Consider the following 19,009-nt stretch of genomic DNA (forward strand, 5'->3'; position numbering starts at 1 on the left):
ACCAATTCGGTGTTCTGCCTCTTACGCTAAGTCTCAGAAAACACCAACTTTGTAGGGTTCAGAATAGAAACCAAACACCTAATCTTCTCATAATGTCATTCTGAAACAGCCATCATGAAGTAGAAATTAACCTGAACTATTCTTGACTGGGTAAGAAACACAATCCTAACGTTTATTGCAGATATTGGGGTGTGAATAATGAGTTTCATAGAGTATTTTTTTACTGTCCCAAACAATACATTACTCTTAATATTTTAAAACTATATCTTCAAACATAAGTGAAATGATCCCTAATTCCCAATTCCAGTGCTCAAGGATTTAGTCATTATGATACTACATACAAGCAGATATATAATTGAATGCCGATTAATGCTAAATGCTGTAAAGAAAAAATTACACAGGGGAAATGGGTAGTGAATGTCAAAATGTGCTACTTTTGAAAGGGTAGCAAGAAAGGTTAATTTGGTGTGATGGCATTCTTACAGAGACCTTTAACATTCCAGGAAGAACAAACAGTGGGAGCAAAGCCCCGGGACAGGCATGTGTTTGGCAAGTTCAGGAAACAACATGAAGCCAGGGTCTGGAGAACAGGTGGGGATGAATGTGGGGACACTGGAAATGAAGGTAGAGCAGTTGTCTGGTTCCGTGTCTGAAAAGGCTTGTAGACCACGTGCTTGTGATTTTAAGTGTAATGGGAGCTATTTTAGGTTTGAGAGCAGGTCAACTCAGCAGTCATTTAGTAATTGTCTAAAAAGTGCAAAAAAACAGTTGCTTGGTAGAAAAAAAGAAACAAAAACTATTGTCCTAAATGCCATGTAGAGAAATGGCTATTGAAGAAGTATCCCTTCCAGCTCTGAAATTCTAGAATTCTATAACTCCTTGGTTGAAAGGAATGAAGGAAGTAAAATTTCAGTGCCCATTGGAGCCAACATTTAAGTCTCCAACACCCTCCGCAGACACTGCATACAAATAAAACACAATTTAAAAATAATAGAACATAATTATATAAAAACCAAAATACGACACATCTTCCTTTATTTAAAATAGAGTTCTATATGCTTCACAGAAACAAGTGCAAGAAGTGCTTGATTTATTATCTTTCCCACTTTACAAAACAATACATTTTCAGAAAATGCATACATAAAAATATAACATTTAGGCAGATAATTATTTACATCTGAAGACAGATGAAAGTTACACGATAATATTAAAAAGCTTTAAAATAAATACTTTTATGACTTGCTGTTGGTAAAGTTAAACATTTTGGTATAAAGGCTATCACTGAGTTTTTAATAAATTCTAAAACACTATTATTTCTAAATAAAATAAGTCTATACATATTACTATAAAATGCATATTTTCAGACTAGAAATTAAATTAATGAAACATCTGAATATCATTCATTTCTCTTTGGAGTTTGAAATTCTCTTCACCTTCAACATTTAAATTAGAACTACTAAAATCCATCTACATATTTTTGATACAGTTTATTGCCCAATTCCTATTTTAAAACCTAATTTATTTTTTCATATTCCTTCCTTATATACATTCCTTTGGGCCTGTCGGCTGAAAGACAATCTTTTTACATACTTAAGAGTATCAGCTAGCTTACAAAAAGTCTTTACAACGGTGATTCTTTTCACAGTAGTTCAAGAGTTCAAGGCATGTTTTGCAATGTCAAAATGCAACGGTTTTGACATTTGTAATATGTTCTTAGGTATAAGAAGAGTCACACTACCAAAAGAAAAGTATAATTAGTATTAGTACTTTGAAAGTCAATCCAAAATTCCTTTTTTGAGATCTGAATCTAATTTTCTGTTTTTAGGACATTTAAAAACCTGAAACACAGATCAAGTTTGAATAATCTTCTCCAGTCTAGAATCAGAAGAGTACATGAGCTTGACACTAGTCATTGCGGAAATGTACTAGAATTTAATATTTTGGCTCAGATACTCTCATTTTGTATAAAGAGAAAAAAGGGCTGGGTCCTTAAAAATACTTAGTTACTATTATTTAGCCTATGGAAGAAATAGAAATATTAGTAAATTTCATTCTATGCTTGCATTTGTTAGACAAAATTTAGGCGCACAATCCTTTCTTTACAGGCAAAGTCAGTAATTAGCTCCATGCATAGAATGAAAACTGTATGGACGATATCAAAATTAGGGTCCATGTGCCTTGCTGCAGATTGTCTGGGTTGAAAAATTAAACCAACATGATAAACAATCAATTTCTCTTCTCTAAGGAATGCCAGGATGAAAAGATAAAGTATTATTTCTTCTAAGTTCTTTGTTCAATTTGCAGATGTCCAGAATTATTTTGACTTTTTAATTCTCATTTTCTGAAGATGTATAAGCCAGACCATTCTTTAAACATATATAAGCCAATAAGATGCTTCTCTGTAAAATATAAAATTATGTCTGGGAGCCAATTGCAGTTGGATTTTAGCCCGCACCTGCCCCTCAGCTGGGAAGATTTGTATAGAGCACAACAGGCCTGACTGGATGTGATGGCAGTGGGTATAAGGGTAATCTCCTAAAGCACTCAGATTCTTAGTGGCCCTATTAAAATTCAGATTAACATAACCCACAGTAAACTCTTGCAGTTAAAACTGTTAAGTCTGGAGAGAAAAATTTCTTTTAGGATAACTTGGACCAATGATCAGGAAATACAGTCACATTTGAAAATATTAAAATCTAGGATGAAATAGAGCTCATATTTTCTCAAATGTATTCATCTACAACTGAAAGAGAAAAGTATGCTGGCAGTTCTATTATTGTTAGGGGAATTTTAAAATAGGGATTGTTACCTAATTTTGCTGTAGTATTATATTCCAAACTAATAGCATAATGGCTTAGTTTGTCAAAAGCAAAACAAAGCAATGGTATGGAACAGCAGAAATAAATTTAACAATCACACTATGGGGCATATATTTCAAATTGTCTTTCCCAGTCACTATTTCTCAAGTGGAATTTAGCATTAAAGCAAAAGTAGACATTATATGTTAGCTAAAAGCTAGAATACAAATAACAGCTAGTCTTTTTAGGTTTGAAAAGAAAAATCATCTCTGCCATTAACAAATACTCTATAGTGCCAAATGAAGGATTACTGGAGAAGTTATGAGGTGAAACCTCTTATACAGAGAACTTAAAATCTTGTTAAGAAGTTCATTGTGTAGAAGTTTGGACAGGTTAAATGATAACTAAAGAAATACAGGAATTATAGAGTGACTTGGGATTGATGAGATCTGCCAAACATTTTTTAATGCACTAAAAGAAGATGAATGCCAAAGACAAACTAATGAGAAACTGAGGGGGAAAAAAAGAGAAAGAGAGAAAAGTTAGATAATATCCCACTGGACATAGTCCCAAATTCAGCTATCAAATCACCTTTCACCCCCATTCCAAGGTACAAAGAGAAAGAACAATCCTTACAGAAAGGGTGGGGGATGTCAGGAAGCTTCTCTAATCATTACTTGCACTAAGAAATTCTATACTCTCACGGTTCCTAAATTTTATACATTAATTTGTCAGCACCCCAGTGGTGGCCTACTTAGCTCAACAACCATTCTACAACTCTTTCTTAGCCTAGTTTAGTTTTTCTCATTGACCTCACCCTGAGTGAGTAAATTATTTTAGTAGAAACACAAAGAGAAGTGGGATTTTATCATCATCATTGAATGGCACATTACGTTAGTGTGCATTCAAGGTAGGTTTAGATGCATGTGGATTAATTTTTAATCAGTAAAAGTTGGGGATATGGCAGGGAACAGTGCTGGGTGTCACCACCAGGCTTACATAAGAGTTCTGCTAGTAACTAGTAGTCATTTAATCTCTGATCCTTGGTTTCGTCATCTAAACAAAATTGGAATAAAGTTATATAATCTCTGAGAGTACTAAGGGGTTCTCTTTCATTAGAAGGATAAATTCCAGATGGTTAAGTTAAATAATAGTTATTTTTAAAATTAGGAACTAATAATAATGTTGAAAGATACTGAGGGAATATTAAGAAAAAAAGTGAGAAAAATAATGAAATATAAAGCAAGGCTAGATGGAAAAAAGAAAGTCAAATATCTATATATTTTCATCAAAATGTTTTGAAAAATGCCCGTATTATAAAAATTCTATTTAATATTAACATTTTTTAAAAACATATTCCAATTGACTTTTTTGTTATTTAGAAGCAGCTCTCAAGATAAAAGAATTACTGTTTTCACTAAAATAGCAGAAAAACTCCATGTAGGTATCAGCACACAGAGCTAGAACAAAGCATTGCCAAACAGAAATGGTATGTTTCACAAAAGATGTTTAAAATATCTTTGAAAACCACAATGGTGCCATTTTAAGATACGAATACTAAACATTTCTAAGTAGCTTGTAATGATGTGTTTGTGATTTATTTTAAAGGAATGATTATTGAAGACATCAACTGCCAGCTTTTATTCATTTGGTACTGTTACTTTCTTAATTTTCCAGTGGGAAATAAAATTTGTATATTTTAAATACATTTATTTAGCCAAATACATTCTCATACTTATTTCAATCAAAGACTATGCCCTAACAAGCAATTTTAAGTTGTTTACTCAAACTTCGTATAATGGCAAACATCAGCTCCCTGTTTTCAGATGATTTGCTAAGCAGGTTCCCTGGTACTTTTGCACAGACTCAAAGATAACCCTGAGTTTTCTCTGCCCCAATAAGTCACACGGTGGCAAAATTCCAGGAAAATAGAAGTAGTTTTGTTTTGTTTTATTAGTAATTCTACAATAGTAGGTGTAATAAAATAATAAATTATTCTGGAACTTCTAACCTAATGAATCTATTGTAGATTTTCATTTTTAAATAAAAGCTAATTTTAATTTTTTCAGATACTGCAACCAGGTTACTATTTTCATACAATCATGGAAATTTAAAATGCAAAGTTAATTGAAAGTATAAAGATGAAAAGCAAGTGCTATGCCTAAAATAGTGCACGACAGTCATGTTTCACTTAACTCTCAAGTCAGAACATAAATTAAGAAATCTAGATATGACATGCCAAATATTTTAGACATAGAAGAAAGCATACAACAGAATCTGTACCAATTACAAACTTAAAGGCAAAATTTACAAGGCAACAAGTTCATGCTGAAATACTGACAACAAATAATGTTTCTCTTATTTTCAGAAAGTGATGCTGCATTTAAATCCCATCACCACTTTATACAGTACTGAAAATTCGTAATAGTGTTTTCCCAAGTCTTGTATTATACCCCAAAGCCAAAATATCTGTAAGGAGTAAAGAACACTGATACTCTGAACCTAACCTAAGGAGAATTTTTTTTTTTTTTTGCTTATAACAAAATGTAAAAGAAATAAATATTACACAATGGGACTCCATTAAAAACAATATAACATTTGACAGCATAAGTATATACAAGAAGCCTGCCTTATGCTCTAAACTTCATCATCCTATTTTTGTAAGTGAGCATGTTCTATATATAATCCTGTTAAGAGTAAAGGAAATATTACAACTTTTAACATTTTCCTTATCATTTTTGCTGCTCTATTCCCTTTCTTAAAAAATGTATTTTGTAATTGAAATATAAGACTACTCAGTTAGGAGTCATAGTTAACCAACACAAGAACAAGAAAAATACCTCAAAATGTACAAACATACGGATTTCTTCAGAGTGAAAGTTGAACCAATAAAATACGAAATTATATTTAGACACCCTCAAATAAGCTATAAAACATAATGACAAGAAAAATGGAGATGTTAAAAAATCCTCTCTTAAAAATTCAATAAGCATATTTACCCAACATAAGTAAATAAAACAGGAAATATCATTCTTGTTTATTTGAGGCACGTACAACCATAGTAAATAAATAATTTCGTTCTTATATATGCAGAAAAACAATCTATGAGAAATTAGTAACAAGCACAAGCAAGATTACCCCTTCACATAGACTCTTTTTAAAAATCACTTCACATAGGCACTTTTAAAAACTGATGATATATTTAGATTGTCTGTAATATCCAAATAAAGCTACTTTCTAAATGTGTTGCAAATGAAAGCAATTTTCAGACCTATCCTAGAAACCCACTGTCATGCAGAACTCAAGACATCCCACTTCGTATTTTATCTGTCAATTTATTTTCTTCCCCCACACACTCACATCCCTATTCCCATTCCCAAATTAGACTTTAAAATCCCTGAGGGCAGGACCTATCTATCTTTGTATTCCCTCTTGTACCCGATATTGTGGCAAGCAAGATATGGGTGCTCTACGATTATTTAATAAGTGGATGAGAGCATTAACGAGTATGGAAGTACACGCAAACTCCATAGCTGTCAGTTTTTTGCCTTCCTTATTTCAACTCAGTAAAATGAAGATAGATTCAGTAACATATTTCCATAATGAAATGAAGCATAATCACTAAATTGTACTCTATGAGAAAATACAGAAGTATATCCTTCAGAACGCTATTACCCAAGCTGTGCTTTGCTTTACAGAACAGTTAAATATGGGATAGTAAAAGTTTCCCCTTCTCTTAATAAAAGGGTTCCACCATGATCAGGTAATCTGAGCAACCCAGTGTTAAAAAAAAATCAAGTAGCATTTCTTTACTGTTATTAGTTTTTTTTTTTTACTGTTATCAATAGCATTTACTTCACTCTTCAAAATACATTATATGCTAACATGTACTATCACTTTATAAGCAAGTATCAAAGAACACTTTGGTCTTGGATCATCTCAGTAGAAGAATGTTCTAAGGAATGGAGTTTGAAAAAAGATGTTTTAGGAGCATAAAAGACATCATGTTAAATCTCGTTTACCAAAGTAGCATTACATATTTGAAGGGCATATTTGATGTCCCATTAAATATTCATTACTCTGTGTCCACAGAAAGTAGAATGAAGGCAAAACTATCATGAGCATTCTTCTGTACTCACTCACTCATTGTGAAAGGGTAGAGGAATATCTATTTGCTGTTTCTGATACCGTCTGTAGGGTTTGGTTGTTACACTTCATTGAAGAGTTTTCTTAATTCTTCTCAATATATTCTCAAAATATTTCCTTCCTTCCTCTTCCTTTTCTGTCTTTTCTTTCTAAGTGTGTATGTACAAAGGAAATAGGGACCTCTGAATTGTATCTTAAAGACATTTTCAGACAATGAATATTTATGTTTGATTAATCTTTGGAAGTGTTCAGAAAACATTAATGCTCATTAACAAATGGGGTAACCATGATATTTCTATGAGAAAAAATGTCAACAGATATGGTTCTGAGATTTCGTGCGGGTCCATTATGATTCTGCAAATTAACTCAATATGCCTTCTGCATGACTAAACCACAAATATCACAATAAAAGATATTACATAGGGAGAAAAGCACTATTCAAGGGAAAGTAGGAAGCTAGCTAACCCTATGGTGTTCATTATCACAAGATTTGGACCTAGTGCCAGTTCTGCCATTAGCTGTGTGACTTTACGACATTTCTCAGTGTCTCAGGATGTCAGGTATCGCTTTTGTAAATGAAAGGAACAAGTTTAGTGGTTCAGGGACTGATGCAGTAGTGGATTATGAAGAACAGAACAGCAGAAGGGGAGACCAAGCACGTGGGACACCCACCTCACTTACATCTTCCACTGAGCAGCTCCACTTTCACATGTTTGATATATTAAAGTTTAGAGCAATATTTATTTTTAAAAGGTCCTGCTAACTTAAAAAGGGGGAAACAGATTGCATGACCTAAACTTCTATTTAAGATAGCATGCTTTAATTTGCATGTTTAATTAATATGTTTTCATCTCAGAAAAAAATGTTTTTACATCTTTTCCTGTTCATTCATGTGCTCTTGGTTCAAGTAAAATAAAAACTTAATGACTATATCATTTTTATAGAGCTTATTTTATACTTTTGTAATATATTTCTTCCTTATTAAACAAAAAGATGAGTTGGGGTGTTGCTTTCAAAATAAAATTAAATATAACTTAGAGATTGGATGAAGTCAACTCCTGCCCATGCTTAACTTTAGAGTTATCTTTTCATGCTGCCTTATGGGCACTTAAATACTGTACTGTCTCATCTTTGAGGTAGAACAAAAAAAAATGGCAAAAACATTCACATAAAGGGGAAAATGGAAAAGAAAGCTATGAGAGATTTCTTTTTAACGTAATTATCATCATTAGGCTTTGCAGTCTTCTTTGACACAAAGTTGAGATATAGTCTTCTTAATACGAAGAGCAGTTAGGCGGGCCGCTCCGTTGGCATACCAACACTCACGCATTATTCTCCCCATGACTCGGAGTGCCTTTAAGAGAGAAAAAAAAATATCAAAGACTTTAGCTACTCTACATAAAACAGAGCACAAAAGAAGTAAAGCCATAAATCCAGGAATTGATGCTAAGCTTATTTATTTATTTTTTTTTAAGAGATGGGGTCTTGCTATGTTCCCCAGGCTGGAGTGCAATGGCTATTCACAGGTGCAAGCATAACACACTACAGCCTCAAACTCTTGTGCTCAAGCGATATTCCTGCTTAATCTTCCAAGTAGCTGGGACACAGGCATGCACCACTGTACCTGCCATTGATGCTAACTAAGTTTTGATGAAGAAATAGTAAATTTAAAACAATATAAGAAGATTAGGGTCAAACCCCTTCAAAAACTCTACCAAAACTCAAATACTAACCTTGTAGAGACTAACTAAAAAATGTTTCAATCCACTGATTTCTGGGAATATGGGACATGAAAAACATCAAGGGATATGGGAAGGCTTGAAAATTCCCTGTATCTTGATGTTGGTGATGAGTACACAAGTGTAAACATACGAAAAAAATTCATCAATCTGTATACTAAGATTTGTGAGTTTTACCAAATGTAAATTATACTACAATAAAAATTATGATCCAAGTATAAATATCAAAAATCTTGGACTTTAAAAATGAACTAGCAAAGAGATAAGACAAATACTAAGAGGGGAAAACAATGAAAATGCATGAAACCAGAGAAATACAGGAAACCGCTGAAGCAAGTGGCTGCCATAGGGGTATCTGCTACTCTCATGGTCTAGAACTTCGGAATTGATGGATCGCATGTAATAGAGAGTACAGCCCAGAGCACACAGAAAGTTTCAGATCAAGATGCCAGCCAGGTGCAGTGTCTCATGCCTGTAATTCAAGCACTTTGGTAGGCCGAGGTGAGAGGATTGCTTAAGCCCAGGAGTTCAAGACCAACCTAGGTAACACAGGGAGACCCTGTCTCTACAAAAAATTTTAAAAACTTAGCCAGGTGTGGTGGTCCCAGCTATGCAGGAGGCTGAGGTGAGAGGATTGCTTAGGCCCGGAAGTTCAAGGCTGCAGTGTGCCATGATCACACCACTACACTCTAGCCTGGGTGACAGTGCAAGACTCTGTCCAAAAAAAAAAAAAAAAAAAAAAATGCTTAGAAAGCCCTCAATTTAAGGATGACTATTTCCCTGAAATCTTCTAAGGCAAATTGCCTAAGTCCTTCTAACGGAAATTGCCTAAGTCTTGGCTCTTGGTGAAGGAAAAAGCAAGCCCATGCCTTTAAACATTGCTGAGCTCATAACGAAAATTCACAAACACATGAGGAAAAAAGGTACCATAACCAAGAGTCCATTGTAAATAGTAGTTTTGGCCCATAAAAACATTAGATGCTAGAATTAAATGATATAAGTATATAAAATATGTTTTTAAAAGGAAAGAGAAATACAAAATATGAGTAAAAATGAGAATGTTTTAGAAAGTGAAAAAGTACCAATAAAATATCTTGATATCAAAAATATAACAATTGGCCAGGTGCGGTGGCTCACACCTGTAATTCCAACACTTTGAGAGGCCGAGGTGGGTGGATCACCTGAAGTCACGAGTTTGAGACCAGCCTGGCCAACATGGTGGCGCATGCCTGTAATCCCAGCTACTCCTGAGGCTGAGGCAAGAGAATCACTTGAACCTGGGAGGCGGAGGTAGCAGTAAGCTGAGATCATGCCACTGTACTCCAGCCTGGGCAACAGAGCAAGATTCTGTCTCAAAAAAATAAATAAATACAGTAGCTATGCAGGACCATGGACTAGAGTTCAGGAGAGCATGAATTCTGCCTCCAGTTTTAAGCAACATATACGTTGTTCACTTCTCTGCCCTGACTCCTCATTATCCTCTAAGTTCCGTGATGACAGGATTGTGGTCCCCTCATCGGCATATCCCTATGGACTGAGCCAGGCTTGGCACATACAAAGAGTCTAAATGCTCTAAGATAGAGGTTCAAAAATAAATAAATAAAGTAGAAAACTCAATGGAGGAGTAAAATGGCAAATTAGACATATCTGAAGGCAGAATTAAAGAACTGAAAAAGAAATCTTGAGAGATACATACCATAATGACACAAATATAGAAAATATGAGTGAATAAAAAAAGCAAAGTGTAATGAAATCTCTAACATGCATCTAATGAGTTCTCCAAAACTGAGTAATAGAAACAATGAGAGAAAAAACTATTTGAAGAAATATGACTCCAAATTTTCCAGAACTGAGGAAAGCCACAAACCACTAGAATTAGATAGTCCAAATATTCCAAGCAAGATTAACCAAGAGACATCTATACTGAAGACATCTTAGAGAAACTGCAGAATGCTGAAGACAGAGAAGTTCTTAAAAGTAGTCATAAAGAAAAGATAAATTAACCAAAAATTTATTGATTGATTATTGCTGACTTCTCAATAGCAATAATGGAAGATAGGTAATAGTGGAATAATAACTTTAATGTGTTTAGAGAAAATAACTGTTAACCTAAATTTCTATGGTTAGACAAACTATTTGTTCAAGATTGAGGACAAAATAAAGACATTTTGGATATCCCCAAACTGAAAAATCTTACAACCACTAGGCCTTCTCTAAAAAAATTAAATAAAATACTTTTAAAGGATTCACATCAGGAAGTCAGAAAATGATTTGAAAGGTAAGAAGAAATTTTGAGCAAAGAAAATGATAAACATGTGAATAAGTCTAAATAATGATGGTATAAAATGAGGCCAATATCTATTACATGAGATTGACATAAAACAAGACAGAAACAAAATACTGGACAAAAAATGCATATATCAGGAATGTACAAAATTGATCACACTAAAATGACTATGTTGGGTCTATTCCAAGAATGTATATTTAGTTTAACACTGGAAAATCTATAAATGTAAGTCATTGCATTAAAAAACTAAAGCAAAATGCTGTATCATCACCTCATAGATATAGCACATGCTTCTATTGTATGGAATACTACACAGCAATGAAAATGGACAGGTTATAGCTACACATATATAATGGAGAGTAAAAACATTTTGAAAAGAATATCTACAGGAAGTTTCAATCATGTAAGTTTCACAAATATGCAAAAGTAAACAACATATTGTTATTCTGGATATACGTATATATTCTAAAAAAAAAAGTATAGTAAAATTCAAAAGCAAAGCAAGAAAATAGTAAAGAAATAATTGATTATGAATAATGCGGCAATAAACATACGTGTGCATGTGTCTTTATAGCAGCATGATTTATAGTCCTTTGGGTATATACCCAGTAATGGGATGGCTGGGTCGAATGGAATTTCTAGTTCTAGATCCCTGAGGAATCGCCACACTGACTTCCACAAGGGTTGAACTAGTTTACAGTCCCACCAACAGTGTAAAAGTGTTCCTATTTCTCCACATCCTCTCCAGCACCCAACAATGATAGACTGGATTAAGAAAATGTGGCACATCTACACCATGGAATACTATGCAGACATAAGAAATGATGAGTTCATGTCCTTTGTAGGGACATGGATGAAATTGGAAATTATCATTCTCAGTAAACTATCGCAAGAACAAAAAACCAAACACCGCATATTCTCACTCATAGGTGGGAATTGAACAATGAGAACACATGGACACAGGAAGGGGAACATCACACTTCAGGGACTGTTGTGGGTTGGGGGGAGGGGGGAGGGATAACATTGGGAGATATACCTAATGCTAGATGACGAGTTGGTGGGTGCAGTGCACCAGCATGGCACATGTATACATATGTAACTTACTGCACATTGGGCACATGTACCATAAAACCTAAAGTATAATAATAATAATAATAATAATAATTACAATAAAAGAAAAAAAAATAAAATTAAATTAAAAAAGTAAAAAAAAAAAAAAAAAAAGAAATAATTGATTATAATATAAGTAACCTCTCAGAGGGGTAAGGAATCTTCAAAGGTATTGAAAATGTTCTATTTTTCCAACCTGGTAGTGGATTCACTAGTTTTCATTCTATTATACTTTAAACACTGTAAGTTTATATTGTGTCATGTACATAAATTATTAATATTAGAAAAATTTTAATTTAATTTCAATTAAATTATAAATGCTTCAAAATTTGCTTCTCAAGTATGTAGGTAAGGCATCTACACAAAATACAAAAATAACAAAACACAAATCTTGTGTTTTGAATTAGAAATTAGAAAAAGGGTTGAGAAACATGATTAAATTAGAAAAGGGTTGAGAAACATGAAGGAACAGAAAAATGAGGCAAAAAGGCAAATATATAAAATATTCCCTAAAACAAAGCCAGGCTAAAAGACATCACCTAAAAAATATCTCATTCATTACATTAAAATATGGCACAAAAAATAGACAGCAATAACTGAAATGAGAGAGATTAAAGTATCAGAATGGTTCTGGAACTAGTTAGATGATTTAGAGTCTTTTTCCCACCTTCTACTCTTTTTCCTTGTAAGAGCTAGAAAAAATCTCTATCTTCACATAAGGCATAACAAGCATTGCAATAACCATTTACTATTTGTCTAGTACATTATGGTTAAATACTGGTTTGCTGGAGATGACAAGATAAATGACAATGGAGTCTGATGTGAGGGAGCTTTTCTAATGAGAGAATAAGTTCAAACTTTAGCAGGTTAGAGATGAGGTATAACTTATTGAATGTAAAGATGATTGGAATTGTAATATTCTGTGTGGCAGAGACATTAACTACCCACTGAGTCTACCCATGTTCCCTGCAGTTCCTAGACCCCCTGCAGTTTGGTGGAACCATGTGACAAGTTCTGGTAGGAGCCATGAGTGGAAGAGATGTGTGTCACCTGATGCCAAAGCATTAAAGAGTCAGTGTGTGATCCTCCAGCTCCTCTCTTCACCTGACCTAGAGATCTGGAAACTATGTGTCCAAGGATCAAATCAGAGTGATTACTGAGTTACTACAATGAGAACAGGTGCCATGGAGAGTTGCCTAACCTGCAGAGCAGTTTGTGTAAGCAAGAAATAAAGTCTTGTGGAAAGTCACTGAGATTTCAGGATTTGCTACTGTCACGTAACCTAGCATTATGCATGCACAGCACTAAAGGGGAAAAAAATCCTTCTGAAGACTTATAAAAAGACATATGTCTACATATATGGAATGAATTGGAAAAACTATATGGTCTCTGAAAAGTCTCCCTGATATTCACCTCAAAAATTTAATAAGAAAAATATAGATAAAAACATGGCCTTACTTCACAACTGTGCCACTGGTTTGGGATACTTGGTCGAAACTTCTGGTCACAAACAACCTTTCTCATTTCCTCTATCGAGGGATCTGAAGGCACCATGTCATAATAAGGCAATTGGTACTCCTCAACAATTCCTGTAAGAAATTTGTATAATAAATTTCCATATGCAAATAATAAACAAAGATATCTATTTTAAGTAATACCAATTAAGTTTTCTAGGCACAAGTGACACCCCAGGGAACTGGAAAGTCAAGTTTATTAAAATAATGTGTCACTATAAAATCAGATATAAGTTTAAATCACCCAGTTGAATAGTTACATAAAGTTAAATTTTGTATTATAAATGTTTTCATAAATGTAAAATTTATATAAGATTATATAAAATTACAATATATAAAAACATAATTTAATAATTATATAATATATAACATTTCTATTTTATAATTATATAAAATAAATTTTATATTTTTCTATTATCAAAATTATGTAAATTTTTATTCAATTAAAATGCCATTATACAATTTAAAAGTAATGCCTACTTTCTTCTGATTATGAAATTTGTAGCACAGCTTCATTGCTTTGTGAATGAAGTACATATATTTTCCCATCAGATAACTTTTTCAAAACAAAACAGCTTTCTCTCTTTGAAAACTTTTAGGCAATCTTTTTAACGTTGGGTTTCTTACATTTAGACTTTAGAACTACTGAACCTGAGAATGTTCTGGAGAAGAAGCCAAAGGTAGTTGAAGATAGACAGTTCAACATGAAGATTAATATTTAAAGAGTCTCAAAGACAAAGAAGACCTCAATTATTAGAATACTACTTAAATTCCAGGAAATCCCTTATAAAATCTTTTTAATTAACTGCAGTGCTTTTAACTTAAAATATGTAAGACATGCCATAATACTAGACAACTAACTATAATTCATGTCTGCTAAATTACTATTTTTACAGTTGAAGAAAAGTTAAGGAAAAATCTAAAAGCAAATCTAGACTAATATCAATATGAAATTTTTACAAAAAATTATTAACATGTTTGAAATCTTGCTATTTGCCATGCATTGCCTTAAGGCCTTTACAGGTTTTAACTAATCAGTCCTCAAAACTACTGACTAAAGAAGGTACAACATTATTTCTGTTTTATAGACGAGGAAACTGAAGCACAGAATGTTATGAATTTTTTCAGAGACATAAGAGCTAGTAAGTGGCAAATCTGAATTCAAACCCTAGTGTCCATGTTCGGCACCACTATAATTCTATTGCTTCTATAAACAGTTTTAGATCCCTGAATGTTTTATAATATCATCTATGAATAAAAGAGAAAAAGTATGTATGTTTGCTCATTCAGACATAATTTTAACCTTAGAAGCTTTTCATAAAGTCTGCAAGGTTTTTTAAAAAATGAGATTAATGTAATGCAAAATGACATCAATACAAAATGAAAAAAAAGACAATAGTTTAATAATGGCAGGTCTTTAATCGAATGTTTACTGTGAACAGGCTCTGTACTAAAAGCTTCACATGAATTAATTCATTAAATCCTTAAAGCCCAAGGGATCAGTTTTTGTATTATCTTCATTTTCAGATGAGGAAATTACAACTAAGTAACTTGCCTGAAGTCGGACATTCAAGGAATTGCTAAACCAACGCTTAGTCCTAAGTCTGTCTCACTTGAAAGTGGAAACTCGAAATCATTTTCTACCAGCATTTAACTTTTTCTCCACTGATGCAACTGTTTCATCAGACATATTTACAGGGCTTCCCCCTCCCTAATTCTTCATTATTAAGTACCTTTTTTTTTGAGACAGAGTTTCGCTCTTGTTGCCCAGGCTGGAGTGCAATGGCGCAATCTCAGCTCATGAGCCACCATGCCCAGCATGCCCAGCTAATTTTGTATTTTTAGTAGAGACGTGTTTCTCCACGTTGGTCAGGCTGGTCTCGAACTCCCGACCTCAGTGATCTGCCTGCCTCAGCCTCCCAAAGTGTTGGGATTACAGGCATGAGTCACCGCGCCCAGGTGCATTATTAAGTTCTAAACTGCTGGGAGCAGTAAAGGTAGGAAGTTTGTCTTTGCCCACCTCTTCCCATACCTTTATCCAACCCCACAGTATTTATCATATCACAGGGAAGAAAAAGACAAGAAAAGCTTAAGAAACTGAACCCTTCAAGTCCTATTGCCTCAGCAAATCATTTAACTTATTTGGGATATAAGTTAGGAATACCAGCTTACAGCTTACAAACTCAAATAATTTTCAAGTACTTCATAAAGTGTCATATGGAAATAAAAATTATCAGGAGAACTGTCACCCCGCTAAGCAGTAATCACAATATAAAATCTCCATTATATGCAAGATATCCCACTTTTGCCACTGGAAATATATCACCAAAAGGTATTCTCTTAAATACTAAGAAACTGATTGAATATAGTGCTTGGGGAAAAAAGATAGAATATCACATCTTGTATTCAGAGTATCAAGGAAAGGCAAACACAAAGGATATTTCCAAAATTTTACCTCCGACTGAACACCTCCGGGCTATTTCCCAGTAAACCAGACCAACAGAATAGATGTCAGCTCGTTTGAAGGACTCAAAGATATTCACATTCATTGTATCATCAAGCATTTCAGGAGCCATATACCTTCAAAAACATGTACATTTCAGATTCTGTGTATGACTTTATAGCAGTCCAGTAAAACAATCTTAATAAATTAAGATAGCTTATGCCATTTTAAAAGGCAGATTTGAGGCACTATAATAGAATAAAATTAAAGAATACATTATTGACTCAACCATCAAGTGTGCTCAGCAGCACTCCACCCATACTTTCTCTCAGTGAACAATTTTATTACACATTGGCTCCAAAAAAATATAGCCATGTTTGAACAAGAGTCAGTATAAGAAATCTACAGTCCATGGGCCTGACTGAGCCTTGCTGTACTAGGGAGATTTTGGAGATTTCCCAGAATATTGAAGTGAGGATGCAACACCCTCCCAAGTTCTTGAAAGGGTGTGAGATCCTCTGAAGGAATCCAGCAGCCAAAGCTTCCCTGAAGGTTCCTGATGTGGGGATAATCAGATGGGCAAGGTACGGCTTTTCTTGTACAGGGAAAAGAAGTTCCTTAGGGCTGCCCAGTGTGAATAAACTGCCCGGAAGTGTTCCTGGGGCTTATGAAAGTCTCCCAGTGAATCACAAGAGGCATTCACAGGCACTGTCCTGGAATCTCAAATACGGCTTGAAGGCCAGCTATAGCAACTTAGAATTTCTCTACTCTCAAGGGCCTTTAACAACTCCAAGAAAATATTTTGGTTGTTTCTAATTTCAAGGTCAAGAACTCTGGAATTTTGCCAAAGTAATGTAGAGCCTGAAATTCAAGTAAAAAGAATTGGAACTAGGCTGGACATATGGCCACAGGCTGGCTATAACAAGAAAAATACCAGAAATCCCATTCCTAATGGGCCTGACCTGACACATGTGTGGTATATGTTGTTACTTCATGCTCATTCTTAATCTTCAGAGATTCTGTTCCTCGGAAGTGGGAATTGTATCCAAATTTATATTATCTTAATACATATCAATTTGGGAGATTTAATAATAAGTAAAAGTATAGGTAATACATAAATTGTTATATAATATATTTAAAGAATAAGGGAATATAGTAGCACATAAGTGTATTCAGCATATAGAATCCCTACCTATCTATTTCAACATATTGATTCTGTGTCTGTTGTATAGAACCTGAGTATATAGAACTAGTCCTGAGTTTCAGTTCATTTATGGGATATAAAGGCTTTGGAGGAGCTACATACTGCTGACATTTTTTTCTTATCTGTAGGAAAATGCATTCTCAGAAAATGGCACACTAAAAATAATACACCACTATCTCTTCCATCATTTCTCTCCACTGGACTCTGTACCTAAATGGCTGCAATCCATATGGCCCAAAATGCCAGCTGTCCTTGCTTTATAACCATTGCACCCACTAACTTCTCAGCGACCCAGAGAAGACTTCTGGATTTCTTGGGCCCAGTGGTTTCCTGTTTGGACCTCAGCCTCCTCCACACACATGAGGACATTCATGCTTATTGGGTACTCTCACATCTTACTATGCTACCCAAGTCAGTCATCTTACCTCTTGGTTCCCACTTTAGGATTCTGAGGTATGTCAATAGTGTTCAGTATTGAATCATGCTTCACAGCCAACCCTAAGTCCGCTATGGCACAAGTTTCACACTTTTTCACTAAGATATTCTTTGATTTTATGTCTCGATGAGCAATAGCAGGTTTACCTATGAAGCAAAGAAGAACATATTCGTTTTTTTCTTTACCGGAGACTGTTCAAGAGAAATCATCCTGAAGACTTAGCTCAAAATGAGCTAATTCAAAAACAGTTTTCTTCAAAGCTCTTGTCACTATCTAAATTATCTTGTTTATTTATGTACATGCTGAATCATCTGTCTCTCCCAAGTAAACTGTAAACTGAATAAGGACAGTAGCTGTTTTGTTCATCACCATGCCTCTATTGCTTAGAGCACTAGATGACTAGATCACTAATAAACATTTTTTAACAGATGGGGAAAGAATTAGTACTGCTATGTGCTCATAAGAACATGGCAAATATTCTTTTACAAAATAAGTCTGAAAACTTCTATTACCCCGCACCAGCAGTTCTCAATTGTAGCCAAAAGATCCCCAAGGTCCTTGCAACTCTTTTCTAACTACGCATCTGTGTGACGCCATCTTTTCTTCACATATTTCAACCAAAACAACATATGAGAACAGACGGAATGAAGAACAGGTATGAAAATCCAGACATTAAAACAGACATTAAAGGGATTTGCAACAATGTAAAACAAAACCATTATTTTCACTTAATCAGTTTTAGCATTAAAAAAATGTTGTTATATTTAAAATATTTATATTAACATTTAATTGGTTATTTTAAGCAAATTAATAAGTACTTTTAAATTCCTCAATTTTAATTTCTAATATTGTAAATAGTAATAGATATAAGCTACATACACAAAAACCTTTGTAGTCCTCAATAATTTTAAGAGTGTAAAGAGATCATGAGTTCAAATGTGAGAACCACTGCCCTGTCTAGAATAATTGACTCTCTAGAGCCAACCTCTTAACTCAACAAATAGAAATGGCGGTAGGTACTATTTAGCTTCAAGTACATGATATACAAATATTTTTTTCAAAATCATATTATACTTTCCAATTACTTTTTAAATTATCAAAGGTAAACATTTAAATTATTTGTATTCTCTGGATATAGGACATTTGCCACTAAAGCAAGATCTCTGGGTACATATGCTAAATGGCAAAGATAGAACCACTAGGAATAAATTTTTTAAAATATTATTATGGATAAGATACAAAATAGTGAGCAACTGATGAGAGTTGGCTGTATCATGACAACACCTTTAGCTTTAAAAATTACCTTTATTGTTTATTTATTTATTTATTATT

At 33.9% G+C, this 19,009-nt stretch overlaps 1 protein-coding gene across 1 annotated transcript in view; it reads right to left on the reverse strand.

The window, feature by feature from the left end:
* Positions 1–1,018: 1,018 nt before the first annotated feature.
* Positions 1,019–19,009, reverse strand: part of ACVR1C (activin A receptor type 1C) — a 95,565-nt gene continuing 77,574 nt past the window's right edge. Inside the window, exons 6-9 of the mRNA XM_002812496.4 lie at positions 17,667–17,823; positions 16,050–16,174; positions 13,539–13,669; positions 1,019–8,298 (exon numbers count right to left, since the gene is read on the reverse strand). Coding sequence (XP_002812542.2) covers positions 8,173–8,298; positions 13,539–13,669; positions 16,050–16,174; positions 17,667–17,823 — 539 coding nt within the window. The 3' untranslated portion in view covers positions 1,019–8,172. The remainder of the gene's footprint in view (positions 8,299–13,538; positions 13,670–16,049; positions 16,175–17,666; positions 17,824–19,009) is intronic.

The sequence above is a fragment of the Pongo abelii genome, chromosome 11, assembly GCF_028885655.2.
Source record: "Pongo abelii isolate AG06213 chromosome 11, NHGRI_mPonAbe1-v2.0_pri, whole genome shotgun sequence".
Taxonomy (NCBI): domain Eukaryota; kingdom Metazoa; phylum Chordata; class Mammalia; order Primates; family Hominidae; genus Pongo; species Pongo abelii.